The 25452-nt window shown below is 47.2% G+C and overlaps 1 protein-coding gene across 1 annotated transcript in view; it reads right to left on the bottom strand.

Moving 5' to 3' along the window:
- Nucleotides 1-9949: 9949 nt before the first annotated feature.
- Nucleotides 9950-25452, bottom strand: part of KLHL3 (kelch like family member 3) — a gene marked incomplete at both ends in the record, with an annotated part of 109948 nt that continues 94445 nt past the window's right edge. Inside the window, 5 exons of the mRNA XM_082621730.1 lie at nt 9950-9978; nt 14963-15106; nt 17219-17359; nt 20664-20792; nt 24001-24102. Of these exons, the coding sequence (XP_082477856.1) occupies nt 9950-9978; nt 14963-15106; nt 17219-17359; nt 20664-20792; nt 24001-24102 (545 nt within the window). The remainder of the gene's footprint in view (nt 9979-14962; nt 15107-17218; nt 17360-20663; nt 20793-24000; nt 24103-25452) is intronic.

Raw genomic sequence — 25452 nt, 5'->3', positions numbered from 1 at the left:
GCACAGCTCAGACACCACTCGATGGGCTACCATTAAATGTGAGGATGTCCTGGAGTACAGGACGACAAGGGAGTTGGGGAAATGCCTCCAAAAAGCCAACACCAAATCTCACCCACCTCCACCTCCCAGTTTGTGGCTCAGAAAGACTTACGGTGCTGCACACATGGGTCATTCTTGAGATAAACGTCATAGATCTTGCAGCTGACAGGCCTCCTCAATCAGAGCTTCAGGAAAGCATCCACGGCTGTTAAAGGAGCTGTCCCTAAAGCCTCAGCGACAGGCTCCTAAAGGTCTCCATTGTTTAGAATGTCTCATTCATCCTGCAAGAGGGACATCCGCCCTTGATGCCAACACAGCAAGGAAGATGGCTGAGTGAGGCTGGAGAGGAAGACTTCCCCACCCATCCCTGTCCCAGAGCCCCCCTCTGTACCTCCTCAGCAGATGCCAAGCACACAGGGAGCATCATTATCCCTCACTGACAAGGGGTCCTGCATATGGTCAGTATCCAGCCAAACTAACTACAGGGACAGATGCTAGACTATGGACCAAAATGATGTGTACTTTGGATCCAAGAAGGCTGACCCCTGGAGAGGGAGCCACATGGCACTTGGAGTCAGAAGGCTAATAGGAGCCTTGACTGGGGCCAACATTGCTAATTACCCACCTAATGTCCATTCTCCCCTTCTTTTTCCCAGGCAGAACTCTGAGTTTGTTTGGAGCAGCAATGGGCTCAGTTAAAAGCATTCATCTCCTCTGACTCTCTCGCAGCTGGTGGCACCGCAAGGAATTCTGTTAGGAGTTTCTGGAAAGGTTTTACTTTCCTATTACAGGTAGTGCTCCTTCTGTCTCCCCCTCTCTTCTTTTTCATGCCTTTTGCAGATGTGAAAACAGCTGTGAAGCCTCTATCTTGCAACATGCTAAGGATGGAAGAACAGAAAGACAGAAGGACCTAGGGTCCCAATGACACCATGGAACTGCTTGTGCCAGCTCTGGAATGCTTACCTGTAGACTTGTGGTTATCTGGGTAAAAAACCCACTCTTTGGTTAAAGCCACTATTGTCATTTTGCTGTCACACGGAGCCAAACACAATCTTGGTGATAAAGTCCAAGCCCTTACTGACTAGGAATTTGAGTGAGTTGCTTCACCTATTTCTAGCCTCAGTTTCCCCATCTGTATAAAGGGAACAATGAGAGTAATAACTGCTACCACTAGTAAACCACCCACTATGTGCAGGCACCATGCAGTGTTTCAAATGCCCCACCCACTGCATTGAGAAAGTGACCATCGTATATAATAGGTAGAGACACGCTGCACAAAATAATACCTGCCTTGGCTACCTCACTGAGCTTTTCTGAGAATCAAATGAGACCACGTTTGAAATTCCTTAGCAATAAAGAGTTATACAAGTGCCTACTAAATCCCACATTCTCTGCAGTCGATGGGATCAAATCCAGGGAGATGCTCTACTCCTGGAGCAGGAAGTAAACTCATGAGACAAGCCCCCATCACCACCCAGAGGAAAGGAGAAAACACAAGGGATTGAAACACAGTTGTGTCAAATAGAAAGAAGCCACATGGTTGCCGGGTGAAAGCAGGCCCCAAGTGCATGGCTTCCCTTAGGGACCTCCTTCAGAAATTAAGCCCTGGATGAATCCCCAGCCCAGACAAGACCCTGGGCAGAGAACTTGCCTCCTTTCTCATGTCTGTCTTCCCTCTGCTCATATGCCTGGTGTGGTGATCGCATGCAGTCAGGATGTTCTCTGCGCTGTCACTGCAGAGATTAGGTTTCTCATTCCAGAGGTTGTTCTGCCGGGCCCAGCCTCCCCAGGGCCCTGAGCGGCTGCCTTCTACGTTTTAGGGTCTTCTCATGCAGTCTTCTGCATAAGTTCACAAAATTGAGGGCACTGTTGCTGAGAGGCAAAGAGACCGGCTCAAAACCACAAGACCGCCTGACTGAGGTCACATTTGAACCTGCATCTCCGGACTCGGAAGCTTCTGATCTGAAGCTCTAGGCTGACCTGTCTCCTGTCACTTAAAGAAATAACACTGGCTCTGTCTGGCTTGCTCTAGGTCTCTGCCTATGTATTTCTAAATGAGTGGCACCTTGACTGCTACGGGTGCGTGCGTGTGTGTGTGTGTGTGTGTGTGTGTGTGTGTCTTGCTCATTGTGTTTCTGTCTCCCTCTGATTCTGTCTCTGAGTGTCTCAGTCTCTCTCTCTTGGTCTCTGTCTCTCTTGCTTTGTGTGCATCTCACACCCTTTCCCCAGGTCTCTGTGAGCTTGTCCCTCTCTGGGTGCGTGTGTTTCTCTGTCCTCCCCACCCCCACCCCCCACTAGCACATCATACAGTACCTGCTGTTTACCAACTGTGTCCCTCATGGAACTCCAACCCCCAGGTCCACAGGGACCATCTACTTTGTTGGCAGTTGCATTTCAAGTACCCACCACAATGTGCAGCGTAGATGCTGAATGTATTTCTGTTGAATGAATAACTGTTTGTTGAACATACTGTGAAGGGAGAATAAAAGGTCCCCAACCCTGGAAAGATGGGGGGAGGGTCTCTCAGAGGCAGCTGGGAACTGAGAATAGGAAGGGAAGGAAAACAAAGGGAAGGAAAGAGGTCTAAAGCCAACTTTTCCAGTCCTTACAAAACTCACAGTTAGAGGACTCGTCAAACCATCTTGATCATGCGTGATTACTGGCAGGGCCCAGTGGCCTAAGAGCTTAAAAACATGTGGGGCATAGTCGTCCAAAACTACTTCCACGGAAGATGTGGGTTTGGAACCTAGCTCCCCACTGTCACTTGGCCTCCTGAGCCTCATCTCCTCCCCGGTCAGGTGGGAGCAAGAACAAGACCCTGCAAGTAGAGTAAATGCTCCCATGGATACAAGAGCCCTCTGTTTACAGATGAGGAACAGAGCTCCAGAGAGGGGGAGGGGTTCCCTGCAGGCCACACAGCTGTGAACAAGGCCTCCTCCCACCTGAGGCCGGGGTAGGACTCAGACACCTGAGGAGGGGTTGGGCCCTCCATCCACCTCGGAGTTTGGAGCAGCCCTCGAAGCCAGAGTGACCACAGGACAGGAGTCTCAGAAAGACCAGGCCCACTGCAAAAGGACCACCTCTCCTCTGTCCACCCCAGAAAGGGTGGTGGCTCTCAAGCTTGCGGTCACTCCCTTTCCTCAGCCCCAGCACAACCTCAGGGGCAGTCAGGCAGACAGGCAGCTCCAGGCGGGCCCTGGAGCCTCCGCTGGCCTCCTGGGGGACCCGGCTCTGCCTCAGGTGCTCTGGCCTGTCTGCAGCTCCAAGCCCCAGTCCCCACATCTGCAAACACAGGGGCTGGAGTGGACGATGTCGAGGGTCCCAGCCAGGTGCCCCACCCCCTGGGCCCTGATATAGAGCATTACAGGGAAAGCCGCCTGGGCAGAAAGGAATGGCCAGTGGGGGACGCAGACTGCTCATAGAAAACCTCATGAGGCAGGCAGAAACAACAGATTTCATACCAAAATAGACTAGCTAAGTAGGGTCGAAAGACCCTATTTGTAAACTGTAGAAGAATAAGTTGGTAGAAAAATCACCAAATATGATTTCCCTCTGGAACTTCTGGGTAAGGTAAGGGGAAACCAGGCCAAAGGGTCAAGGGGAGGGCAGGGTGTGTGCTTGGGCAAGCACTCATTTGCTCATCTGTCCCTCCCCAGGGCCCTCTCAGCGGGGTTGACAAGGTCCCAGGTGGGTGGGCCCACGGCAGGGTGGCGGCGGAGCAGGTCTCCAGCCTGGCGCTGGGCTCTGCCTCACTGCCTGTCCTGGAGGGCCAGACACTGGCAACCTCCTCACTCTAGAATGTGCCCATGAGGTACAGCCCCTCTGGGATCAGGTGTGCCACAGTTCAACAATCAGCCTCAGCAGGAGGATGGGGACTGCATCGCTTCTCAAGGTTACGTATGACGATGAGCCAGTTAATTAGGCCCTGCGATCCTGCGAATTGGGCACCATCTGCCTCTATGAGGTGTTGTGGGCATTAAAGCACAGGGCCTGGTGCGTGGTAAGTGCACAATAAACGCTAGCCACTGTGATGACGGGAACAAGTGCATCCTAAGCCCTCTTCTCAGGCTGATTCTCAAACTCAGTCGTGAGCCAAAAGAGCTAGTAATTTCCATCTGGGTCTGCTCCACTGCTCACTTATAACACACCCTCAGACAAACGGATTCACCTCTCTGGGCCTCCTCTGTCCCAGTACGGATGCAATGAATAGTGGTTACTGCTACTATCACCACGGTAACAAACATGATTATTTGCCAATAGTGTAAGATTGGGACATTGTTGGTCCAACTGGCCTGAAAACTTGGGCTTCAGTATTCTTGAGCCAAGTTTGCACTTCCCAGCGACCCTTAGGGCCTCCCTCTCCTTGGTGCTTCTCAGCATGCCCTGCTCCCATCATTACCGCCTCACTGCTGGAGTGAGACGGCTAAGGACACAGACTCTGGAGTGCAACCAACATCCTGCAGCACTGCTACCATAGGCAAGTTGCTTAACCCCTGTGCATCTCACATCTTCATCTGTAAAACAAAGATAATAATAGTAACTCAGAAGACCATGATAAGGATTAAATGTATTGATATAAGTAAAGCACTTAGAAGAATGCTGGCACATAGTAAACACTCAATAAATGTTAGCTATTATTATTATTTCATGTGTTGATATTTTATAAGTCAGCATATTTAATAGTTGTATATATTTAATAAATGTAATTAATATTTGCATTTTTAATGGTTCAAACATAACAACATATCTATAAAAATCTCTAGGTATTATAACAAACTTTTATTTATTTATTTATTTATTTATTTTTGCGGTACGCAGGCCTCTCACTGTTGTGGCCTCTCCCGTTGCGGAGCACAGGCTCCGGACGCGCAGGCTCAGCGGCCATGGCTCACGGGCCCAGCCGCTCCACGGCATGTGGGATCTTCCCGGACCGGGGCACGAACCCATGTCCCCTGCATTGGCAGACGGACTTTCAACCACTGCGCCACCAGGGAGGCCCTGTAACAAACTTTTAAAAGTCAATGTTTAGTTACAGCCAAATCTCTACCTCCTCCTCCCATGCCGGGACCATCTCACCCACCTCACGGTGATCACCAGGCAGTTGTCCACACAACCGAACACACACTGGAGAGACTGGCCTCTCTGGGCCTCACTGAAGATCTTTGTGAGTCTGGCACTGTGTCAGATAATAGAGACCAAAGGAACCCAGACTCTGTCCAGCAGATCTCGAAGAGAAAATCTTTTGAATCTGAAGACATGCAGGAGTTAAGTCTGCCCTTTTCATGTCTGAGACCGAGTAAAGAGACTGGACTATAGAAATGAAATACTGAGAAAGGTTCTCACAGTTCAGCTTTTATTAAAGTTAAAGGAACATAAAGTATGGGAACCTAGAACACAATTCCTGTTAAAAGAATACATGTGAGGAACTGTTTCTTCAGCTAGCACTGTAACTGATGGAGCACGTGACAAGTCTTCTTTTACAAACTCTGTGCTCCCTACCGTCCAAGCAGAGACCCCCAGATCAAGGACCCGACCTACGCAGTGTGGTGTACAGGGTGTCAGGGATCAAGTCTGCCTGCCTATGGACAACCACATGGACATGGCACCCACACAGACATACAAATTCAGTGTCTTGAATTTTCTTTCAAAGAAAGTATTTTACACATCACATACGAATTAAACAAGAAGTCCAACAAGGGTCCTTATTGCCACTAAAAAGGGGGGGAAATAATTTGAAATCTCATAACCAAAGGCAAGAACACTGCACTAGGGCACTTTGTTGCTCCAAATGCCACTGTCCCATGCATTACTGCCTTGGCAGATGCTGTAGCTACAAGTCACTGAGCCCCACGATGGAGGCTGCACAGGGGCTCTGAGGTGGTGATTATCCACTACAGAAGAGGCCTCAGGCACTCCCAAACGTCAGAAATGCTGCTGGCTCTCCTGCTTGGTCAGTAGATACGCAGCACAGCTGAATATGAGGGGCTTAGGACTCTAAATAGTGCAAACACTTAAAAAAAAAAAAAAAACACATTCCAGCCTCCTCGCTTCTCCAGGCAAACAGAGAACCTCCAGCTAACTGGATTATGAATTTGCTCAACTTCCCAATCTGATCTGTCAAGGTGCAAATGGGGAGCGAGCGTGGAGGCAATTCAAATGGCACCTGTCCCAATAATAATAAAAATAAAGATTTTTAAAAATGAGACTAATTGGCAGATAAATACACAAAACAGAGCCTGGAGTGTAGACACAGCTCAAGAAACAAGCAAGCTGTAAGTGTAGGTATGAACATCTGCAAAGCACATGCCGATCACATTCTTAGTGGGAACCACGAGGAGTGACGCCTCTTTTAAAGTTCATCGACAAGATGCTTCCAAAAGGGACATCATCCAGCAGCAAAAGCCTTAAGCCTGAAGCTCCGAAGAACAAGGAGACAGAAAAGAATGAAGACTAGTCAGCTCGATCTAGGAAAACTCCCGGGACTATGCCCTAAAGGGCAGGCCTTTCCCTGGGCTTCTCCATACCACAGCATGCCAGGCTCCATGCCAGGCCATGAGAGATGCCAGGAGATGGGCCAACCAGACTCCCCCCTGCCTCATCCTACCAAAAACAGACTCCAAAAAAAGCAGATAGGCAACATAGATGTGTAAGTGCTGAGTCAGGCTTAATGTTAGTCCCTAAACAATTCAATAAACACCAGTGATTGTGTTTTTTCAGCAATCTCCCTTGAATGTGGTGTAAGAAAGAAGCTTCCAAGTCAACCTGGAGCTACTGAAGTTTGGGGAGAGTGAGAAACAAAGGGAAGATAGCTACAGGCATGGACGATGTTTGAGAGTGAGTGATGCATAGAACATAACATTTCATTATCATGGACAATAAAAAGCAATTCAAATATCGTGAAAAATTACTTTATAAAAATATCTACATTAAAACTTTAGCCTGAAAGCTGTAGCTTCAGTTTTATAAAAAGGCAATCTTTGAAAGGATCTGGCTCAAGAATATACAAACATTATACAACAGATATCAAAGTAAGACAGCTCAAAAAGCATCTTAGGGGATATTGCAACTGGTCTGTCATGAAATAGAATTAAGTATTCTTATTGCATAGCAGAAAATGAGGTCACTTTCATTTGCATAATACTGCAACTTATTAGATGGAGAGATGCCATTGGGTACTTATGAGAAAGAACTTTGGAATTCAGAGCCTGACTTCTCTGTTGTCCAAATCAGAATCCAAGTGGTGTCTAAGCTGCTTCTAACCTTGGGCTGCAATTCCATTTCATCGCTGTGATCAGACTTCAGATATCCCACTGACAAAGCTGCATTCACAAGCAGGTGTGGCCACCAGAAAAGGGGATGCAGGGGGGTTCACCTACCACATGACCAGCACAGACTTGAAAATAAGTCTGTTGTGCCCACTGCGGAGAGAGAATTGTACCTGGTGATAAAGGGACAGCAGATTTTGGATGGCATCTGTGGGCAGCTAGAGCAGATTGGCTATTTGGTGATGACGTACCAGTGTTCTAGTCCCCGTGAGAAAGGACACATGTGGCTAAAACGAACATGGCCTCAGCAGCACTACCAGCAGGGGCAGTGCTTCCTGGGAAGGGAGACGTGAGGTGGGGTCAATAGCAAAAATCCAAACGCAGGAAAAACAGCTGGCTAGCTCTCAGGGAGGGGATCCTTTCTGGGAAGATGACACACAAATAGCCTCCCCCGACATAAGCATGCTAAGCCTGGAAGTTCAGCTTCCAGGTGTTGGGGGGGAACTTCACCTTTCGTCTGAAATCAGGAGCTGTGTGATGGCACACATCAGACCCCAACCTCATCCTCCCCCCACCACACACACACACCCTGAAACAAAGTCCCAAACCTTCCTCAGAGAGGGAGGAAGAACATTTGGAACAGAAAGAGCATTCCATTAGCTTCTGATCCAGAGGCAGGCAGAGCTTTGAGACCACAGTCACCTCCATGCCAGGTAAGAGCAGAACAAACCAGCTAACAGCATGTCTTGATCCCTTTGGAGCTCTTCTTCCAGGTCCACCAAAGCTGGATATTTCAGCCTCTGCCCAAGGTTACTAAAAATTCTAGGTACCTTGGTATTCTCCAAATGTCTCACTGAAATAACATCTGCTCAACATCAGAAGATGTTTCCCCTTCAGGGGAGTTGAGTGGTTCACGCACAATAAATATACAGTAAATACACAAAGTGTCCAACTCGCTGGGGAAAATCCTGGGTTTATAACTTCAGGGTGAAGTGGGGAGAATGACAGTCTCCTATAAAATCTGCTTGGAAGTTGCCCAGTTGTATGAGAAGTCCAACATCAGAGTTCATAAAGCCCCTTGGCTCCCTAAAGGTGGACCTTGACATCAGGAAGGGTAAATTCCAGCCCCCAAGTTGTGAGACTCTTCTCCAGACACAAGACTTCCCCTCCTCATGCTGGAAATTCCAATATAAGCAACTTGCTAGTTCAGTAACAGTACAGCTTTAAGGTTCTTTTTTTTTTTTTTTTTAATGCAGATGACTCCCTGAGCCCTCAAATACCCTCCTCCGGATGCCTGAAGTTCTGTCATTAATCATTTTTACCTGTGAATTAGCAAAGCTTTCATCAAGCTCCTCTCTCAAAATCCAAGTACTCCTGAGAGAGATCACACATTCAGGGCCCACCACCATGTCCTCCCTCACGGGGGAAGCTAGGAGGGGGATGTTCTGAGGATTGGTGAGAGGGTACAGGCCTGGAATGGGGGAAGAGCACAAGGCAAGGAAGACAAGGATGTGAGACAGACTGGACCGACTGCCGAGGGCCAGGCCCAGGGTGCCAAGTATACACGCCTTTGAAGTCATCCATGTCCGTGTAAATCACACGGGACCCCATCCAGTGCAGGAACAAACCTATCTTTGGGTTTGGAGGTATGGTGACCTTTTACTTAGCCTCCAAACCAGAACACTTTTGAGAGTAAAACGGGATGCTCTGAAAAATTAAACCTGGATAATAAGTATAAACAGGGACTGTCCTATTCCAGGAAAACTCAGAAGTAGGATCCTCTCTGGGACCACTATGGACAAGGACTGAAGCCTTACCACTTTGTTTTCTTGTGTTTTTGTTTTTCATGTATTTTTTTCCTCCAGTGTGTTACTCAGTGCTTCTCTGAAGAGCTAGTTTTCCCAGCTGAAGAGACACAAAATCTCCCAAACCTGGAATCCTTGACCTCAAAGACCAGTAGCCCAGAGACTAGGCAGTTCTGATAAGAAGTTCCAGGAGGAGAGCCCAAGGAAGAGCACCCAGCTGAGGGGCTAGAGAACCTGTGGTCCTAGTTCTAGCACACAGAGGACACGGGGCAGCTTCGAGAACACCCCACTCTTCTGCAGACCAGTAGTCTAGGTTGGTGCATGGGCCTGGTCATTTCTGGACATTCCCGGTATGTCCACCTGCACTTCCAGTAGACAGCAGCTCTAGTAGTCTCAAGGTCCTCATGGGGCGAATCCATAAGAGGGGTTTCTGTGATTTGAGTTTTAGCACAGCGGAAGGATCAGTAGTATAGAAATGGAGCAGACCATCACCACCCCCCAATTTAGTGAATCACCACGTTCTGCACACACACACACACACACACACACACAGGTTCCAAGGTTCTCTGATGTCCCTGTAGAAACACACAAAAGAACGTTCAAAGGTGCAGCCGGAGCTATCAGGAACCCACTGCTCAGGGCAGAGGACGAAACACCGTGCGGGAGCAGGAGGTGGGTCACTGTCTTCCCACCCTGACGACACTGCCAAGTTGGAGGAGGGCGGCGCCCACTCCTCTGCAGACTTTGGCAGCGAGTGGCCCCCAGCCAGCGTGGTCCCACTGTGCCGAGTCACAGGCAGCACCCCTCCCTTCCTCCACCTCCTGGCAGCGGGAGTTGGGGTCACAAGGGCTTGTGAATCACAGCAACACCTAAGATGAAAGGGGGAGAAAGTTATCATCTCAGCTTCTCCGAACTTATTCAGAGTCACAAGGAGTTCATGACCCACAACATCCCAAGCCATAGCCAAGGGAAATGGGCATGATTTGTACCCAAATACTGAAGGGCCTGTGGACTCAGGCTGCCAGCAGCTGGCTGTTTCCCGCTCTAACAGCCAAGTCTCCACAAGATGTTTAAACACAGAGCACAGTCCCTCAACACCACAGGTGAGTGATCTCACCCCGCATCATCACACCGACTCACACCATATCGTAGTGACTCCCCTTCCCAACCCCAGCACTCACTGTAATTGACACTCAGCACCCGCACTGGAAACCTCACAGCTCTAAATCTGTATCACTTTAAGAGAAGTGATGAGTGATACATGTCTCCTTTTAGAAGACACTGAAATGAAGTAGAAAGAACAACAGACTGACTTCATCGCAGCAAGAACAACTGAACTCCCATCCTAGCTCTGCCACCAGTCAAGCTGCATTGTGGCTTCAGGCAAGTCCATGTACCTCTTCAGGCTCCATTCCCATATATTCAATGTCATCTAACTGAAAGACCCCTCCAATGCTAAATCCTATACTTGGATAAACATTCTCGACATGTCTGTATGTGTTACTGTTTTGGCCAGGTTGAACCATACTCAACAGCTAACTTATGAGCCTAAAATCTTGCTTGTAATGGGTTACAGTTATGCAGCAGATACTATAGGCTGATTCATCCAACATCCCTTCTACTTGCTGTCCTCTGCTATAGAGACCAGCAAGTTATGAGCTCAGCTTCCCAGACTACTTCGCAGCTGGAGGTGCTATGTGACCCAATCCTGGCCCTTGAGAGTGTAACTACAAGTCTGCCAGTGCCGCAACTTTGGTTTTCTTCCTCGTCCTGCCTGGAAGAAGCTCATGCAAGGTGCAAGGGGCAGCAGCAGCAGCTATTCATAAAGCTGGCAGAACAGAAAACACAAGAGAAAACTGATTCTTCAATGACACTCTCAGGCACCAGGCCAGCCCTGGACTCCTTTCTGCCTGGGACAAATACATACATACAAAAAAAGATACTTCCTTATCTAAGCAAGTATTTGTCAGTTTTTCTGGTACCTGCAGCTGAACCAAATTCTAACTTATAGTTAAGGTGTAACTAGGAGCCTTACTTTAACATATTACCACCACTATCAAATCTTCTGGTTGAAGATGAGATTGAGAGAACATTGCTAAGAGAAAGCCCAGGACACCCCAATGATGACATTCTGCTAAGACATGCATTTCATGTTAATTCCTGGATAAAGCCACAGACATAAAAGATTAGAAGTGGAGAGAACCCAAGTCCTCAGACCCAGATGTGCTGCCTGACCTTGAGAACATCTTGCCTGCACCTGAGGCTCCTCTTTCTCAAGGGAGCCTGTCTTCAAAAAGCAGGCTCCTGTATTGCTTTTTATATAAACTTTCTCTTCTGATTCTAAAAATAAAATATTCTCATTATGGAAATTTTGGAAAACACAGAAGAACACCAAGAAAAAGAACTTTAATCCCTACATAAAAAGAGAATCACCATTATCTTTTCTGGAATATTTCCTGGCTTACTAATAATAACCACAATCATTGACTGAGTGGTTTCTATGTGCCAGGCAGGCACTGTGCTAAGTGCTTTCCATGTATTATCACGTTTCATTCTCACAACAGCCCTAAGAGGCTTGATATGATTTTATTCTCATTTTACAAATGAGAAAACAGAGGTTCAGTCAGACTGACTACCTTGCCCAGAGTTCCAGGGCTAGTGGCAGAGCTGGGACTCAAATTCAGATGTGACTCCAGTATCCATTTCTGTAAGCAGGAGCTACTCTAACCCCCATGACCCAGGACTGCTTGACTGAGCTCACGCGGTACATACATTTTGCATCATCCTTTTCTCAACCGGTCTGTCACAAACATCTTCTCATATTAAAAACACGTCCACTGTATAAATATTCCACAGCTTATTTAGCTATTTCCCTCATGTCAGACATTAATTCTCAGTTTTTTGCTCCAATAAATAACTTTGTCCATAAATCTTTGCATTTTAGGCCATATCCATAGATTCTAAGATAAGAGATTCACTCAGTCAATGGGTTTGAACACAAATCACACCTCTGCTCATCTCCTTCCCACCTACTTATGGGGTGGGCAAACAGTAAAGAAATGGACATGAAATATTCAGCACTTACACAAAATTCTAACTACTCACACCTGCACCTTCCCCTCTCATTAAGGCTCACGTGGAGCCAAGGTGGGATCGCTCACTGGCCTCACTGCCTCATACAGGAAAATGCCCTGTACTTCCCACTTCAGCTTTGGAGAGAAAATGACAGTGCTGGTTTTTAATAATTAACCATGAGAACGGAATCACTCTAGGACCAAAATGCCTCTAAACTCTTTTCTATTTAGTTGAGAAAAATCCTAAATGAGAAAAAAAGTTTTACATAAGTTCATTAATTGAAGCCTTGGGCAGACAGAATGCAATACAAACCCCTTTAAGCCTGCATGGTATAATCTTCCTTCGCACTGAAATCCAAACAAGATGGAAAACAGAATAAGAATACCATTGGAGTTATGATGGAGATTATACATGATAATGGTCATAAATACTTAGGATGATGCCTGCCACACTGTCCATGCTCAATAAATAAATGTTAGCTCTAATTCTTCCAGTTTCTGGAGAACCAAATACAAGGAGCTGAGTTCTTGGGTTGGCCAAAGAGTTCCTTCAGTTTCCAAGTTAAATAAAAGATACATTTTTCATTTTTACCAAGAACTTTATTAAACAACGTATTCACCATTTTGTTCCACTACCTTCTGACATTTTTCAGACAACTTCATAATTCCACCTTCTCAAAACCTTGTATCTTTTGAGCAAAGAACTATTCCAGGTGCCTTTTACAGTCTTCCAGGAAATTGAATTTTTTTCCATTAAGAGAATTTTGTAAAGACCTAAATAAATGGAAATCCGAAGGTGCAATGTCTGGTGAATATAGCGGATGAATCGGAATTTCCCAGCCAAGCTGTAACAGTTTTTGCCTGGTCACCAAAGAAACAGGCGGTCTTGCGTTATCCTCATGGAAGATTATGCATTTTGTGTTGACTAATTCCGGACACTTTTCATCGAGTGCTGCTTTCAGTTGGTCTAATTGGGAGCAGTACTTGTGGGAATTAATTGTTCGGTTTTCCAGAAGGAGCTCATAATATAGGACTCCCTTCCAATCCCACCATATACACAACATCACCTTCTTCGGATGAAGACCGGCCTTTGGTGTGGTTGGTGGTGTTCATTTCGCTTGCCCCCCAATCTCTTCCGTTCCACATTATTGTACAGTATCCACTTTTCATCACCCATCACTATTTGTTTTAAAAACAGAATGTTTTTGTTATGTTTAAGTAGAGAATCGCACGCGGAAATACGATCAAGAAGGGTTTTTTTCTGCTTAATTTATGTGGAACACAAACATCAAAGCGATTTACATAACCAAGCTGGTGCAAATGATTTTCAGCGCTTGATTTCGGTATTTTGAGTATGTCAGCTATCTCCCACGTGGTATAACATTGCTTGTTCTCAGTTAATGTCTCAATTTGATTGCTATCAGCTTCAACTGGTCTACGCGGTCATGGAGCATTGTCCAGTGAGAAATCCCCAGCACGAAACTTCGCAAACCACTTTTGACACATTCGATGAGTCACAGCACCTTCTCCATACACTGCACAAATCTTTTTTTGCGTTTCAGTTGTGTTTTTACCTTTCTTGAAATAATAAAGCATAACATGCCAAAAATGTTGTTTTTCTTCCATCAATATTATAAAATGGCTACATAAAAATTCACCAATTTTGATAAGTTTTTTAAAACTACACGCTGATACGACAGCTGTCACAATACAATCTAACAAAATTGTTTCAAATGATATTAAAGACAATTAAGTGCTACTAGAGCCATCTTATGGGGAAAAAACGAACAAACTTTTTGGCCAAACCAATACCTCATAGATATCTATGTTTGCTTGTCTCCCTATAGACCCTCAACCTCAGCCCCACTGACTCTGATCCCGTCCCCCACACCTCATCAAAACCATCACACACCCCACCAGGAATAAGCCTCTACAGCCGCCTCATTCCTCCCTCTTCCCTCCAGCCTCTTGCTTGGAATGCTTCTTCCCCCAACCCTGAGCCAGAGTAGCACAAAAGGCATGGGCCTGGGACTCAGACCTGGGTTTGAATATTGACTTTGACATTTTTTTTAGCCACATGGTCTTGGGCAGATTACTTAAACATTCCAAACCTCCGTTTCATCATCTATAAAATGGAATGGAGTCTCATTCAACCAGAGGGTTGTTGAAAAGACAAGAGTGTATGTATACACTGTACCTAACAGACTGCTTTGTGGCCCAGGGAGTGGGCACCTGGCAAAGGGCAGCTACCTCTATGACTGTGACCCACCCTCAAAGTTTAATCAGGCCCCACCTCTTCCAGGAAGTGTTCCCTGACTCTGCCAGTTCTCGCATGTCATGTCCTAAAGCCTGTGCAGTACATTTCATTTAGAACTTACATGTACATCATCTTGTATTTCCTATTTTTGTAGGCAGGTCTTATCTTTCCAATTTAATTTCTGGAAAGCAAGAACTGTATCTTATTCAACCTAGGGGCCCAGCACAAAACAAATCAGGAAGGGCAATGAAATTCTAAAACCTCTTAGGACAATTCAGATCAGTTGGAAGTGGCTCCCTGGAACACTGTGTCAAGAAGAATTCTACGGCTACATTCAGCTTCGCTGGGGAAAAGAGTGCTAATTATGGGTATCTGTCGTGGGCGCAGAATGAAGGAGTGGTGACATGTGACAATCATCTGCCATGCCTGAAGGAGGCACTCAGCCCCAAGTTAAGCAAGCTAACCTAGCCCCCACCTGCCCCACCCCACCTGGGCCCCAGGATGGGGGTGGAGCACACTGACCTGCGTAGCTCCGCCCTGTGCTCATGTTGCTTGGCAGCAGCGTCCACTTGTCAGCGACAGGATTGTAGTACTCCACCGAAGCCAGGTTACAGGATCCATCATCCCCTCCAACCACATACAGGAGCCCATTCACTGCACAGACCCCTGGGAATCAAACAGAGGCCAGAGAAGGCATGACAGCAGGAGCAGCAAGGGGATGGTCCAGAGACAAGTCTGGATTGCCATGGAGGCGCTCTTCCTCCCCTTCCTGCTAGAATAACAGACAATTGGCTCCTAGGGTTTAAGTTTGCTCAAGGGACGAACACACAACAGCCACTGGGATCTGAGGATCCCCCTTCCTAACAAGGTCATGTCTCTGACGAGGGAGCTTTCACGACGACATAGCCCCACAGATATTCCCTGCCCTTGACCCTATAAATAGGCAGAGCACTGTAGGTACAGACCCCATTCTACTGCAGCATTGCCCACTGGTGCATGCAGGCCTCCCACGCCCAGTCTGAGCTACGTGTGGAAGGAGACAACTCAGGGGATTTCACGTACACTACTTCTACTCTGCTTGTTAGCTGTTCCCTGATAAACCATTTTATCCACACTGTGGGGCACTAATGGTTGTGTCTGTGATCCCTTTACACAATTGGGGTCTGAATCCACATACAGTTCCCAGGGAAAAGGTTTCCTACCCACCCTGATCTCAGAGTGAGCTGGTTTGGAGGCACGGTCTCATGTAGCAGGGACTCAAGAGTAGGAAAATGTAAGTACTGCTCATCAAGATTTAAAAGGCTGTAGTCCAATATACTGTGTATTTTTTCAAAATTAGACTCAGGGATTAACGATGCTCAAAAAGTAGTAATTATCAGTGTTGGTGAACATACTCTCAAATACTGGTGAGTATAAAATGCATCACCTTCCTGGGTGGTGTCAAAAGTACATATACTCCCTCTGATTCAAAAGTTTCACTTCTGGCCTTTTATTCTAAAGAAATAATTTTAAATGTGTGCATTAATTAGCTATAAAGACTATTTATAATAACCAAAGCATTACTTAGAGAAAAGATGGAAATGACCTAAAAGTCCAATAGTAGCTTGGTTATTTAAATTATGTTATAGCCATTTAGAATAATATTATGTAAATACGTTTAGTGTTATAATAAGATATTCATAAAAGATTGTAAAGTGGATTTAAAAGGCAGGTTATAAACCAGTATTACAGTATGATTCCATTTTTGTTATAAAAAATAGAAATATCTATATGTGAATGTGTATATACACATGCATTTACATCTAAACCTAATTCTTGAATTAGCTGCTTGAAGGTTCTATAATTCCTCACTCATGTGGCTCAAGGTCAAATGCCAGGTTATATCACAGCAGGCTTAGACAATGAGCAAATTAATAAACTCCCCTCTTTTTCTTGTTTAGGCTTTCAACAGTCAGCTGCAAATGGGTTTAGCAAGCAGGTAATTTGACTATAAAGGAAATAAGTCTGCCTGAAAGTCACCTGCTTGTATTTCCAGCCTGGGAAATTGGGCTAAGCCAACACTATTACAGAGTAAGAAGGCATAAAGCAAGATATACCAACATAGGACACACCCATAGGGCAAAGTTCTAAAAGGAAATGGTTTAATAGGGGTGTCAGGCTCCAGGCATAAAAAACCTGAACACTCTAAGGAATATCATTCCTACAGGAAGGAAAAGGGGAAGGGAAGGGAAGGGAAGGGAAGGAGAGACAGAAAATACAAAGAAGGGAATAAGGAAAGTGGTCCTATTGGAGAATGGATCACGAATCCTTCCATGGATACCCCTGAAAGGAGGGAAATTGGTTTCTGGTGGGAGGTGAGAGGTTCTCATAGCCAGACACTGGCAAAGAAAAGACAGAACCAAGTATGATTGTCTGACACTGTCCACACAGCCCTATGTTTAGCTACCCAACAAAGCCACTGGGCCGGGGGCACAGATGGCAACCAGAGGCTCTTCTGGGTCTGTGTCCATCTATGTGCAGTGAAAGTCATCATCCTTCACTGGGAGGGAAGGAACCCTCTGCATCTAAGAGGGGGCCCTGTGAGGTGCCCCGTGGCTAGCTTTGTGTGTTCCAAGCGCTCCCTTGCCCAGCAAATGGACACTCCTTACTCAGTGTACAAGCTCAGCCCCAGGCCCTGGGAGCCTCTCCTCTCTGCCTCTCTTTTAGAGCTAGTGTTTGCAGGGAGAAAACACCCACAACCTCCCCCGGAAGGAGAGAAGGAGGGAGCAGTCATATTACCTGCATTGCGCCGGCACATGTTCATGTCTGCCACCTGCTTCCAGGTGTTTGTTCCAGGATCGTAAACCTCGACACTCTTCCTCACCAAGGGCCCATCGTGCCCACCTGTGGCATACAGCTGCCCGCTGAGGACCCCAACCCCTGAAAGGCAGAGCACAGAGTCCCAGCCTCAGGCTGGCTGCAGCAACCAGAAACCAGGAGGCCTGGTGTCCAGTCCTGGACAGCCATCACCGGCAGGGTGACGGGGGAGTGCTGTTTTGTCTCCCTGGAACTCAGGTTCCTCGTCTATAAAACAAATATAATGACACCTACCTGCCTCATAAAATCAACTTGAAAACCGCCAAATATAAAGCAAATATAACCTCATTTCTATTCAGACACATAAAAATAAATATATATATAATATATATAGGTGTGTGTTTGTGTGTGCGTGTAGTAAAAAGGGTTGAAATGGAAACTACACAGCAGGTGTGCTGAGATCATTATTGCTGAGGCCTCCCTGCTTGTCTTGAAGCAGAAGCTATTCCTTCTGCCCCCCTGCTCTCCTCCCTAGATGGCAGAGGGGCACTGAATCACTCACGATGGTGGTAAGCCTGAGCTGAGGGCCAGGACTGCATCATTTACAGGTTTTAGCATAACCTTTTAACATCCTCTAATACAAGTCAAGGAAATAAAATCCAGAAAGCCCGAGTGCCTAAAAAGAGCAGCTGACGTGGTGGCCGGGACACCTGGGTTCTGGACCTGTGTCTCTAACCTGCCCGCCAGGTGGTGCTTCCCTTTCGGGGCCTCAGTATTCCAACTGCATAGTGAGGGAGCTGGACTAGATTGGTAGTTCCAGTGGACCACAGACTACTCCACTGCGTGGACAGCTCAATTAGCTGGGGAATTTTTGAAAACACAGATTCCACAACCTCACTCCCAGAGACACTGGTCAGGAATCAGAAAAAGTACCTCAGGTGATTGGAATGTGCAGCCAGGTTTCAGACCCAAGGACTAGATTTCCAGAATATAAACTTCATATGGACAAGAAGCGTGTTTGTCTTATCATGACTGTTTCCCTGTGCGTGACGGTACGTAGTAGGTTCTCAACAAATACTGGCTGAATGACAAGATGTGTAAAATCCCACCAGCAATTATGCAGGTGTGCAAATGGCTCCTCGCAGTTGCCCTAAACTGACAGCAGATGGTGGTGGTGTATCGACAGTGGCTATCTTACGGACTTGAGTTAAATAAAATTCAGTGTGTTCCCAAGCTGCCTCACCTTCCTCACCTCCATGTGCAGGAGGAACCAGCACATGCTGGGACCCAGAAATGGCCTCTTTTCCTCACAGCCATCCGCTAGCACTGCCCACACCCTGCTGAGGAAGCGAGCAGCCTTCCAGGCATTCAGGGGCACCAGTGCCCTTCTGCGGCCTCCTCTCCCAATGCTCACACTGAGCTTTCCTGGACCTAGAGCCACAGGGGCCCCTGCTGCCAGGGTCTCTGGGCCTTTAGCCACCAAAGAACACCTACCAGGATGAGTATGTGGGTTCCCAACTCCAGATGTGAGGCTTCTCCAAATCCTAGGGATGTGAAGCACTAAAGAAAAGCTGCCCTGGGAGCCTGAGGCCAGAGCACTGACAGTGACCTGAGGAAAGAACCCACCTCCGGGAGAGATACCACCCCTTAAATCAAGGTCACTGTGCCTCGTGAGAGGCATGAGCAGCCCCAGTGATCTCCACGCAGTGATAACCCCTGGGCAGCCTGACAGAGAGCAGCAAGGCCTCCGAAGTCAGCTCCGTCCACAAGGTGAGCCTGAACTTTCTAAGGTGGGTCTGTGCTCGTGGCTCTGTCCGGAGCTGGCCCTCCACGCTTTCTGCTGGAGGCACTCCTAGAAACAGCCACAGACCTCAGTGTGCTGCTCCGCTCCCGCTGAGCTGTCCCTGCCTCCTTGGGCTTTGAACACTTTCTTGCACACCTCAAGTCACACACAGGATTTCCAGGAAATACAAAGAAGACTCTACCAGTACCGTAGACCAAAACTACTAAAAGAGCCCTATGATGGCAGGAGAACCAGAGGATCTGTGAATTGAACTGGGCCCTAGGGAACACCTGTTGCAACCCACTCATTTCACATCTGAGGAATCAGAGGCCAAGACCACAGGGACATTCGAGCAGACCCAGAACCAAGATCCAGCCCTCCTGACTTCCATGCATTTGCTGCACGTTCAGGAAGGGCCAACCTGTTGGGATCAGCAGAGAGCTGATCTAAAAATAGCCTTCCAAACACAAATGTTCCTTAAATGGAATCATACAGCATTTTCTTTTCTAACCAGTGAGCATACAGTGGTTCTTGAAAAATATTAAAATAGCATAATTTTTCAGGAATACTAAGGAAGTGGTCATGTGTTTGGTTGTATAAAATGAGATCACAACTCAATCTTCAAAAATACAAAAAAAAAAAAGATAAAGTAATAACATGGTGGGGAAAAGCTCCCAGTTGTGGCTTCCCTTCCCAGAAGTCACATGGCCTCCCTGCCAGCCAGGTTGGTCATCAGTCACCACTCCCACAGGAACCGGGAGCAGAGAGCCAGTGCCCAGCCTCCAGCGCCTCCATCTGCCCTCCCAGACCCTTTCCTCTGGGCCCCTAGATGATGGGGCAGACAAAGCAGGGAAGAAGGGGCTGTTGCTCCACTTCCTGGAAAATCCCAAAGGACCACACAGCTCCTGGCCTTCCCACAGGAGGCGGAAGTGGGCCCCATGTAGGGATTTATTCCCCTCCCATGCGGGGGAGGGGGCTGAAGTGAAGAAAAGTTGGGGGGAGACATAAGTTTATCTCCAAATATTAACACTAATAGCTTGGCTTTCAGCCCCCAAGGCAGAGACAGGCAAGTTCAGCTCTTCCAAGGACGACTGGGACTGCCATGCTTGTCACACTACTTCATGAGAATGAGACTCTGATAATCTGGGGTCCAAAAAATCTAACTTCAAAACGCAACAAACCTGAGTAGGAATCCCAACTCTGCCAGTGACTAATGATACGACCTTGGGCTAATTATTCAACCCCTGGTTGACTTACTTTCTAAATCTGTTAAGTGGAGTTACATCGTGTCTACCTTGCAGGGCTGTGAAGAGGATTAAATAAAATGAGGCATAGAAAGTGCTTATTAGGACAGCACCTGGCACATAGCAAGCTTCACTTTTCAAGAGATGCAGACACCTCCAAAGAAATGGAAGAGATGACGATGAAGGGAATATGATCTCATCTGTTCTCTACCAAAGGGATCCCCCCGAGAAGGGTTAACTCTTAAGTGCTTGTGTCAGCTGCAAAGATGCAAGTGGAATTATATACACTGGAAGGAGAGAAGAGGGAGGGAAAATAAGGTAGAATGTTAAGCTCTTGGCCTCCAGACCCACCTGTGAGATCAGACACAGCCTGCCCCTGGCCTTCCCCCTTCCCCCGTACCTGCACCGCTGCGACGAGTGCTCATGTCTGCCACGTATGTCCACTCATTGGTTGCTGGGTTGTACTGCTCCACGGTGCTCAGGCACTGGCGGGAAGCCCCATCATAACCCCCAACAGCATATAGCTTCCCTGGAACAGACAAAGTGGCTGAGGGTGGTGCTTCAGACTCGCATAGAACTGGAGCATGGCTGAAACTCCACTTGTAACCCACTGGGGCACCCTCACCTCCATCAGGGTTCAGGACCCCCTCCCCCAGGAAGACCACAACTTCCTCCCCAACCAGGGTAAGCATGCTTCACGACTCTGTCTCCTACTTCCTCTTAAGCCCTGAGTTCTTCCTCAAAGCAGTACTGACTGAACCTCTTTCTCAAAAAGCACCTCAAACACCCAGTGCAAAGCGATGGCCTGCTGTCACTGGGGCTCAACATATTCTTCCTAGTGAACTCATTAGATCTTCTCCAGTACAAGGCACCAGAGAGATGGAAAGCTTGAGGGCCCCAGGTGCAGCCAGGCAGGCAGACTTTCTGGGTAAAGGCTCACAACAGCAGACAGAACAAATAAGGAACAATATTCTCCAACAAGAACCCAAACATTGTCTCCTCCATGTTTTGTACTCTGTCCACAACCCGGGTAGGCAGAACGTGTGAATGGAGTGCTCTGTGTGCACTGTGGGCTGGGCTGGCTGGAATTTATCTGCAGACCCCCTTGCAATCTCTGAGCCATGCACAAGACCCCTGAAGCACCATCACCTATTTTAAAAATAAAATACCATAAACGGCTACCAAAGAGCAACAGTTTGTTCTGAGGATGGCGGTGAGGGTGGGCAAGGGGGCAGGAAATTGGTATCTGAATGATCTCAGAGAGAGATTCAAACATTTGGGTTTAACATGTAGTCTTAGAATACAGTGGGAAGGTCTCGTGTGTGTGTGGGGTGTGTGTGGGGTGTGTGTGTGTGTGTGTGTGTGTGTGTGTGTTGGGTGTGAGTCTATGGGGTCCCACCTGGGGGTCTCAGTCCTATGGGGGACCCTGGAATTATAATAAGGATCTTAAACGCTAGCTACAGACTAAATAAACACCACCAGATGCAAATCTACTTAACAGGGTTACTCAATCAAAAGATTTTTTTGGTCACTATGTGCTTTCTTAATGGAGAGATACCAAGAGTACAACCAGTATGTGAAAAATCTACAATCATTTTAAGCTAGAAAGAGATTCTCAGGCTCAGAACTATGTTGTACCATCAGGACGTTTGCTGCATCAGATGTAAAATTATTTCTTCTTCTATCATTGAGCCTGGGTTTGTGTTCTGCCCCCACAGCCCTCTCAACCAGTCCTTTTAGAAGAAAGGGACACCTCCTCCTGACTCTGCCCTCACCTAAGCCAGAGGGCAAAATCCTGACTCAGAGCTCCTCCAGGACCCAGGCTACTCTCGTGGTGTGTGCTGGCTCAGAGGTAACCACCTGCCCAGCCAGTTGTCCATCACTAAGGATGAGACAGGCCTGGGGTGTGGAAGAGAAGAGAAGCTCCTGAGGGCAACCCCAGTCTCTGTAACACACGATCTCCGCTCTGCGGGGAGCTTCTGCCTAATCTCCCAGCCTCACTGTCCCTCTTCCTACGTAGAGATTCTTCAAGGCGGCCAGTAGCAGATGATCCTGATTTTCTTTCTTTTTTCCCCAGTGTTATTTAGGCTATGTAGCCATGGTAAGGAGACGATGAGAGGGAGGCGGGTTCTGTGCAGACAGTGCGGAGAGCTGTATCTTCAGGGCCACGGGGAAGGAGTGTCCACTTAAGATCCTCCCTGGACATTCTCACCAAAGCTGTCCATTGGACTCTGCTGCCCCAGGCTGACTCTCAGCCGAAAGAGCTTCAGATTCAGGTTGGACAAGATCAATAAATCCCCAGTCTGTCCTCCGGGTCAACAGGGCGTGCTACCACACAGCACTTCTGCCACACAGAACATGCTCGCAGAAGGCTCTGTCAAGGGGAGTATTTCAAATGAGTACCAGGAAGGTATCTCCTCTAACCCCCATCAACCATTCCAACTCTGCATCAGCTGAAAAAATACCCACTCAAGGTTTCTCCTTTCAGGGATACGCTATTTTTAACCCCAACTCTATTGTTTGATATTCCTGGCTAAGGAAAAAGGGGGGAAATGGGAAGGTGGCTAGACAAAGCACTTGCATTTGGCAGACAAATCAACTTCTGTTCCAACGGGAGGATGAGATTGCAAGAAACAATTTTATCTCGGTAGGAGGACAAAAATCCTTGCACTCACTAAGGTGACTCATTCAGTATGTTAGAACAATATACTTTTAAATTAAAATTTAAACTACATAATACTGGTATGGACCAAGAAATGCAGCGAGAGAAAATAATCCTTATATTAATGTCTAACTCACCGCACGTTACACTCTCCCCGAAGCATGTGTATGTGTTGTGTGTGCACGTGACATAGAAAATGCCTGTGTACATGTGTGAATGCACAGATTTCCAGCTAAATTCCCACTTCAGGACAGGCTAATGAATCAGTGTTGTCCTGCAAAGTATAGCGTTTTAGTCCAAATAATACTCTATGCTTTAATACATTGAATTCATACATATTTCTAAAATGTCTCTCTATTAGCATTTGCTAATGGTCTGAGTTGGGAGTTAGCAGACCTGGGTTCAAGGAGTGGCTGTGCTATTTATTAGCATGGGGCACAATAATTACCCCTCTGGGACCAGTTTCCCCTTCTGGAGAAAGGAGAAAATCTAAGTCCTGCCCATCTCCTTCAGGAGAGTTTTAGGAACAAAATGAGAAATTGGAGATGAAAAGCATTTAAAAACTACAGTGCACTGTCTAAACAGGCCCCAGACCTCACCATTCGCTCCTGTCTCACCGCACACACCTTACCTGACTAGAGCAGGACCCACCAACCTGCCTTGCAGTGACTAATCAGAACTGGGGAGAGGTGCCCACCTCACTCGGGGCTCTGTTAATAATGCTTAACATGTGAACATGAGGACAAAATTAAACAAACAATTGACTCTCACCCCCTCCACATTATACTCCTGGGTTATATCTTGACTCTGGATTCCCCAACTCGTAATAGAGACAAGTGGCCAAAGCAACAGGCCAGCATCTCCCCTCTAGGCTCCTCCCACGCCCCCCAACCCAGCTCACCCACTTTCTAGCCTTGGGCCAGTAGCTTCACCTTTCTGAGTCTCCATTTTTCTCATCCGCTCATCAGGATACTAGTACCAGACTCAGCAGTAACGGGAGGAATAGAGTCAGGACACCAGGAGAGGGCCCAAGGGCCAGGTCAGGAACGGGCCACCACCCACTGCCGCTCCTTACCCTCTACGACACCCACACCCACACTGCTCCGCCGTGTGTTCATTGGGGCCACGAAGAACCACTCGTTGGTCTTGTAGCTATAGGCTTCCACTGATGCCAGGCCTGGGAGACAAGAGACTCGTGAGGTTTCTATGGTGCCAGGCCTCACCCTGCTGTGCGAACAGTGAGAATGGGGGAACAGTGCAGACCTGGGGGGCTGGAAACCTGGGTGTATGACTCAGCACCACCTCTGCCTCACTGTGCAGCCCGTGGCACCTCCCTAAACACATTTGCACTGTGTCTGCCTGAGGGGACCACTAAGACCTGACCTAGAGGGTGGGCTGTGAGAGGCCCAGGGGTGTAACGTAAATCATAAAACCGACAGAATGGAATAAATACCTGAGGGTGCCTCGCTGAACACCTATTCTATCCCTCTTTTCCCTTGTCTTCCTCTATTTTAGAGGCTGGAAAGCTGAAAACTTGCCTTTCCAGAATCCCTTGGAGCTGTGGGTGACCAAGTCAATGCAATCTAAGCAGGATTTCTGAAACAGCCTTTGCTTTTCTGATAAGCCCCCACCCCCCTTCCTGCTTCTTGCTACCCGGAACACAAATGTGTTGGCTGGATATAACAGTCACCTTGTGACCATGAGGATAAGTCCAAAAGACTCTTCAGGAACTTGGCCCCAGTATCCTTGAGCAACTGGACGAAGGTGGCAACTGCCAACCTCTGAATTTCTTGTTTCACGGACAAAACAAAAGCTCTCATTTGTTTAAGCCACAGTTTAATCAGGTTTTCTACTAGCAGCCAAAAGCAATGCCTAAAAGAAACAATGCCCCACTATCCTTTGTTCTCTTTATTCCCAGTTCCCACTCACTAGAAGCAGCCTCTGGAGGGGCTACAGATCTTGGAATTAATGAAACAGTCAAAGAGAAGGCTGAAAAAGGTTACCAATTGGTGAAGACAGAAATGAAATTTCAGAGAGGTAAAATATATTGTTTTTCATGTCACTGGGGGCTAAAAGATATCACTTTAGTTTAACAGAGTTGCTGTCAACAGAGACATCCACCTGGAGATAATCTCTCCAAGTCCATGTCCACTAGTAGTTTCTGATTCTCACTTTGGAGCTAGATGAAAGCCAGGAGCAAGGGGACGCTTCTGCAGTGGCACAACCTTGCACAGCTTTGGTGGGGCAGTAGAAAGGGCAATGGGCAAAGACTGTGTGACCTGAGCCAGGTCTCTTCCCATAGCTGAACCTTAGCTCCCTCATCTGTTCAGAGGAGGGTTCAGACCACAGTTCTGAGACAACCGCCAGCTGAACTTACTCTAAGTCTCATCTCCAGAATAAATGGGTTAACAGACACTGGAAAGGAGAAAAGGGCCTCTTCTGAGGGTGGGGTCCTTCTTAGAGCCCTAGAAATGACAGCACGTAGGCAGTTACATATTCTGTGTGTAGGAAGGTGTGCCTCTGACAC

Source organism: Mesoplodon mirus (genome assembly GCF_964341445.2).
Source record: "Mesoplodon mirus genome assembly, chromosome: 5".
NCBI classification, from domain to species: domain Eukaryota; kingdom Metazoa; phylum Chordata; class Mammalia; order Artiodactyla; family Ziphiidae; genus Mesoplodon; species Mesoplodon mirus.
Note: the sequence above shows the minus strand (reverse complement) of the source record. Positions and strands in the feature narration are given on the sequence as shown.